The sequence below is a fragment of the Bemisia tabaci genome, chromosome 5 (genome assembly GCF_918797505.1).
Source record: "Bemisia tabaci chromosome 5, PGI_BMITA_v3".
Lineage (NCBI taxonomy): Eukaryota > Metazoa > Arthropoda > Insecta > Hemiptera > Aleyrodidae > Bemisia > Bemisia tabaci.
The window spans coordinates 3944457-3951115 of NC_092797.1; the positions used below are offsets into that span (position 1 = coordinate 3944457).

The 6659-nt window shown below is 35.4% G+C and overlaps 1 protein-coding gene across 1 annotated transcript; it reads right to left on the bottom strand.

Annotated features, from left to right (window-relative positions):
* Positions 1 to 153: 153 nt before the first annotated feature.
* On the bottom strand, positions 154 to 5820 carry LOC109043402 (mitochondrial pyruvate carrier 2). Its single transcript, XM_019060597.2, has 4 exons — positions 5614 to 5820; positions 4796 to 4836; positions 4048 to 4244; positions 154 to 2500 (listed from the first exon to the last, which is right to left on the bottom strand). The coding sequence occupies exons 1-4, from the start codon at positions 5699 to 5701 to the stop codon at positions 2440 to 2442; spliced, it is 387 nt and encodes a 128-aa protein (XP_018916142.1). The 5' UTR covers positions 5702 to 5820; the 3' UTR covers positions 154 to 2439.
* Positions 5821 to 6659: the final 839 nt, after the last annotated feature.

Here is a 6659-nt window from a genome sequence, read left to right on the forward strand (position 1 = left end):
AGGTTGCATAGCTCAGGAAATGGGGAGACTGGGGTTTTTAAAGTGGGAAGGCTAGTTTGTAAAATGGAAAAGTAGAGAATTTTCTGCACCCCTTTTCATAATTTTAGAAGATTACTTGGGTAACAAAAACTGAATCAGAAAAATACTATAATATAGAAACAAAAATAACAATTTATTGTTGATTGGTCAACAGAATGATAAGTAACAATTTTGTACAGAAAAATAAAAAATTTGAAAGCGTCATGCATTCAATGCATTTAGCTGGTAAGCTGGTGAGACAAAAACAATGTGAAAATATTGAGGCAGCATGGAGAGTTTGAGTATAAATAATGAAACTAAAAGAACTTGCATCTGAAGGGAATTTCAAAATTTATGCCGGTAGTTAAATTTTTGAAAAATATTCTGACAAATATTTACTTATCTGTCTCAAGGATTCTTTCATTTTTATAACAAATTTTAGATTTTAATGACTGGTTTTCTTTGCTGTATTCAAACAGGGCTGGAAATTTCTTGGCCACGAATTATCATTTAACAGGGATTCTAGTTCCCTCAACAATCAGGGAATGAATTGAAAAAACTAATTACGTAGATACTAAGTTCTTGAGCAGATTTGAAGGAAACAGTAGTGTCTTTGGGCTTATCTTGTTGAGAAAAACAGAATTAACTAATTTAAATAGAATAAAATAAAGAATAAAAACCCTGCCAATTGACTAAAATAAATTCTGATAAAATCTGAAGACTTCATATTTCATGCGAAATGCGTCTTCAGCATGAAATAAGAAGGAAACAAGAATGCAGGCACCTGTGATACAGGTGTCGGCACTATCAACCAACATTCAGCTTCTCTGATTTGGTATCAGTAATTAAGAGAAACAATTGACACAAGGATAGGTGTGCAATATATAAATGTTCCGTAGCATATATTCTGTTTTGCCATCGGCCAGATCTAAGAAAAAAAACTAAATCAGATGAAAGCAACACATTTTAGAACCAACTAATGAGTGGTGCTCTTTAGAAGCTTCTGCAATATAAAGAACGAGTTTTGGCAATTCTCTTCAGTTATATAAATTGGAAACGGCCAACTAGTTAGACTGATTTTTTATGTCTTTTTCACATGATATCTGCGGGCTGATTACTAAAATTGCTAGATAAAGAGAAACTAGAGCAATCCTATTGGTAGAAGCGGGTGGTTGCAATGGACAAAGAAGGTAAGAATCGACTAACTAACAGCAATCCAAAAGAGACCCCACAGTTAGTTCATTGCTTTCTCTTGTGGTCTATACCGACCACTCGTTTAAACCAATGGAATTGCTCATTTTTGTCCATTACTTTGTCTATTAATTTTAATACTCAGCCTGCTGCTGCTCTATATGATATTTTGCAAAACTTCAGTTTTCTCCTCTAACAAATTAACTAGATGAGTCCGCACACAAAATTAAATTAATTAACCGAAGGCAACCATTTCAAAATCATAGGAGGTTATTAATAAATTGAAACCTTCTTTGTGATGGCTCAGTCTGACATATTAAACTAAATTGATTGGATAAACTTTCCTTGTACTCTTGATGTGCATGCAAAGAAAAGTCTATCCAATCAATAACATGAGTCTTGATCAAGTTAAAATCTCCCAACGCCTGAGAAAACTAAAGACGGGGCTAAAAAATTTTCAGAAGAATTAAGTTCCAGAATTGCAAGAGTTTGAAAAATTTGATCATTTTGTTTCTGCAATAATTTTTAAGTAACAATAAGTTCATGTAAATTTACACAAAATATTAGATTAATTAATTTTTTATTTGCAAGGAATAAAGTTGCTTTCTTTTAAATTACCCAATGAGAGGTAATGGAATGTATCACAGTTATTTTCTGCTGAACAGGTATAGGTTCCTGATCCTAAGTGCTCATATTGTACAGACAGATTGCTGTACTTTTTGGGATGAGTTCTGAACATTGATGTGTAACAAGAGAGGTCTTTGGAAAATTGTCAATTCTTCAATTAAATTACTTTTTAGGAATAGAAACATCTTCAGAAGTTTTGGAAGGAAAATATGACCTAGTTCACTGTTGGGGCGTTGCTGAAACAATCAGCAATATCTACAATAGCTGAACATTTTTAATTAACCGCTTCAGACTAATACATGAACGTCTACATTTGAAAAAAAAAAATTAAAAAAAAAAAAAAAAAATTAAATGTACTCCGAGATGAAGGGTCAATGGAATGAAAAACCTAAACGAAGTTCCAGAAAAAACTTTGCAAATGAGTAGGAAGGAGAGTTGCACATCTCATGAATGCTCCAAAAATTTTGAGCTTTAGATGCTACCTTCAGATTTTTTGATCAAATAGGATATGCTGCTTACAGTTGAGTTTACTGGATGGTTAGATATTTCGCACACATATCACAAGAACACTGAATTATTGCCACACAAGTTCCAAGGAAGTTCTCATTTTGACTCTTGCTTATCCGCAGGGGTTGCCTCGGCAGACGTCAAGGATCTTTGATAACTAAAAAACAAAAAGTAAAAAAAAGTACAGACTGCTAGCTCCTTCAAAAATTGAATGATTAAAGTTTAATCCATTCAACATTTGCATTCGTGTCTTTATTGATTTGATATCTGTAACAGTCTCTTGCTGTCGAGAGAACTGCATTATGTACCTCACATTAAGGCAATAATTTCAATATAGATTCTATATTTTTTCCCAACGACGATACTTTATCACGAGATTACTGATAGCGTCCATACAAACGTGTGCCATCCCTCTCCCTTATGATTTGTGAGGAAATTACATAATTGGCTATTCTTCACTGGTTACAAAGTACATAAAACCGATTTTTCAAAATATCATTCTTCCTTCTTATCCTTTTTATTGTAAAAAAGAATTTGCTTAAGGCAATCAGACAAAGTCTGCAAAAAGAAATAGGCCCCTTGCTTTGTTGTGAAATTGAATCATGGTATCTAGAGTAATTCTAGATACCAAATGAGCATGAATTAAAATGAGCATTCCCTGATTTTACCCTCATTTTCAGGAGCTCATGCCCTGATTTTTTCCTGATTTCCAGGAGCTTATTCCTTTATGAGAAACCAAAGTTTTTTTCCACTTCTCCGAGATTTTCTTGAAAAAATTTAGATAACTCTCCTGAGTTCCAAAATGAATATCGATTTTCTTCATCTTTCAGCAGATTTTTTGGCGCAAATCAAGTGGAATTTCAAATTCCAAAAGGGTTTTTGATGCTTATATTATCTGATCAATGAAAGCTCCTCTATTATTCTTGAATTTGAATATTCAAGAGAACCAAAAATCTCTTCCTCCATCGCTGGAAGACCATTTTAGGATTTGTGTTATTGCACCTTAATATGGTCTTCAAGTGATGGAAGAAGAGATTTTCGGTTTCTGGAACAGACATCCCTAATTTTTCCCTGATGTTTCCAGAAATTTTTCATTTCTTAATGAATACCTACCAGTTTTTCCCAATTGTAGACACCGTGAGTTGAATAGAGATACAGACAGTTCAGTATTGTAAAAGTATATTAACACCAAAAAAAGCTAGTGTTAAAGCCTTCGAAGACAAAAAGAAAGTAATGGCTCTGTTGCTTGCAGGAGATACAGCCAACTGAATACATTCATTTAGAGTAAATTCGCTCGAAAATCACAATGGGCACATCAAAAAAGTCTGAAATTCACTCCTTACGTGCAGTCTGCATAGTTTATAACATGCTTTTCCAAATTAACCGCGTATGCGAGCAGTTTCTCTTGGTGGCCGGCAGTCAGGTTTGCCACTTTCAGACTTCTTTGATGTGCCCGGCAAGATTTGCAAGTGATTTTACCCCTAAAAAATACATTTATTTGGCTGGATCTCTTGCGTTCAATGGACCCATGGCATGGATCATGCTAAAAAGTTTCAAATGTCCAAACGATCTTGTAAGGCCTGACTTTTTGCAACCCAGCAATAATACCAAGCTCAGTTTTGTTCTCCTAAGGCCTCAATCTGGGCGAGCTTGAATAAATGTATTATACTGACAGGAATGAAGACATTACAGCAAAATACTTACTTGATGGCACGAGATAACTGATACAGACTAGTGGCAGCTACGAAGACATTGACGCTGAACAAGCTCCAATTTTTTGGAATGATAACAAGTGAGTAACGGGACCATATCAGCCCTGTTGCTGCTAGGGCTCCTGACTGAGAAACACTGAGTTTATCGGCTGGGCGGGTTAAATCTCCGATACCAGCGATGACTAGACCCTGCAATAAGTATTGAGTATTTTGAAAAATAAAAAAGATGTCCAGTATAGAAAGTAGGATGAATTGGCTCAGATCAAGGGAAAAATAATTCATGTTTTTTTTTTTTATTTTTTTCAAGAGTAAATATGGTGAAGTCTAATTGATGTCCAGAAAAGTTGAGAAAAATCGACTTTTTTCATTATTTCAACAAAAACCGCTTTCGAAAGCTCTAATATACTTGGGATCAAAATTCCACGTCATATTTTTATTATCAATGATTTTGAAAGCTTTTGAAGTACATTTTTTCTAGGTCTAGTGACAGAGATGGCCCTCCAACTCCTCCCATTGACAATCTATAATAAAAATAATATCAGTTCACAGATAACAATAGTTTTTTCTCATGTTGGCCTACTTAAATACAGAGCCTGGACAAGTTTTGTTTACACAATAGTTGATCTTTGCTTTTGTTTGCAGATGGGAGCCTTCTCTTTTACTTTCACTGGTATGAACTTTACTACTTTCATGGAGTTCATATCGTCCAAAAAGTTTTTACACAATATTCTATCACTTACCCATTTGAAAACAGGTGCCCAAAAAAAAACTGTCTTAGGACCTGAAAGAAAAAAAATAAAGGTATGATACCACTGCACATCATATCAGATTCATACACTTATCAGTATTCAAACTCAGAATTAGATAATTTTTGAGAGGAGGAAACGGACAGAAAGAATAGGGCTTTTTTGTAAACCAATGTTTTGGTAATCCACAGGGTTAAGCTCAAGACCCCAGTCCCAGGTCACCATTGCCCGAGACCATCAAACTTGGGTCACCTGGCAGAGAATCGAACCCTAGGACCTCTAGGTAATACAGTCAGTGCAATAACCACTACCCCATAGGAGACCAACCTCATCCGGCTCTGTAAGAAAAGTGTACATGCAAATAAAAATGATAGCCAGGTATCACCACTTCAATGTGTTCATCCTCCTTGTAAAAATTAATGCCTCATCATCATGATTCTATGCAGCCTCTGGTACAATTGACTGGTTGAATTGCTCAAAAACTGCTAAGGTGAAATTGAAGCACTGTGCGTCACTAACGCATACAGTCGTTGAAAAATGTAATAAGCTCATACCTGAAATTCTGCCAAATTTTTGAAAAGGATAGCTCACGGCAAATCCTGCTTCGAAACCTAAACTTACGGTAGGAAGTGAAACTACAGACAATCACTCATCGACACTAAAAAGAGAGGTCATGAGAGTAAAAAAAACATGACCAGAAAATACGAAGTCCTGCTGGTGCCAGTAAATTAGATTATACTGTCAAATAAAAAATCTGGGGGGAGAAAAAGGAAAAGATCAATGTAAAGAACAGATAGGAGTTGTTGACATACCAGCAGGGTGATTCCATAAAGGCTGAAGTTTATTTGGCACAAATTTCTCGGCAGTGGAGATGATAGATCGATAAACTGCGGAAGACATTTCGTTCGAAACTAATTAGAAAACTATTAGATGATAAAATTGGCAGGGAAATCGGTTGAAGTATTGGACTTGCACTGATTGATAAGACCAGAGAAGTGTCAATAATCATCTAACCTTAAAATGTCATTGTACGTTCAATGTTCCCTCTAACAAGGAACATGCAACTGGAACGGTCAAAACAGTCAAAAAGAGTCAAATATCGCGCTGCGGCGGAATAAATGGAAATGGATTTTGCGACGTTATCCCGTAAAGAGTCAAATTCAAAAACAGGTAGCTAACATCGGACGACTTCGGGTTTTTAGGAGCAACCTTGAAATTTGCAGAAACTGTAACGAATTTTGAAAAACGAAAAAACACGTGCTCTGGATTTGTCAGCTAAAGGCCACTATTCCAAAAGAGCAGTTGTTTTTTTTTTTAAAATCTCACAACATGTATGTTGTTTCTCTTTGACCAAAAAACCACTAATTTGGTTTAGAGTACCCCCTATTTCGAAACAGATTAAGATGACTCTCAAATTGTGTCAAAATTTTCCTTTCTTTATGCCCTTTACAATGATATGGATATCAAAAAAGGAGGGTGCCATTGTGACAATTTTGAGCTCCCTGGGGGGGGGGGGGGGATTCCTTCCCGCAGAGCCCCTCTATGAAGGACGAAATTTCAAAATGACAGGAGAAGGTACTCTCTTCAACATAAATGAACAAGTGTGTACCAAAGCAATTTTTAAAAATTCACAACCGTTTTTGACAAATACAGGAGTACTTTTTTGTTTGTTTGTTTTTTTTTTTTACGATTACTCGTTGTCATACCCTGTATCTTAACAATAGCAACACTGGTTTACTGCAGACTTTCAAAAATACATAGGGTTTAGGAATACAGGACAAATATTTAAAGGATGGAATTTTAAAGCTTGGCAAGTGTCATCAAATGTTGCTAAATATTATACAGCTGTTTCTCTCGT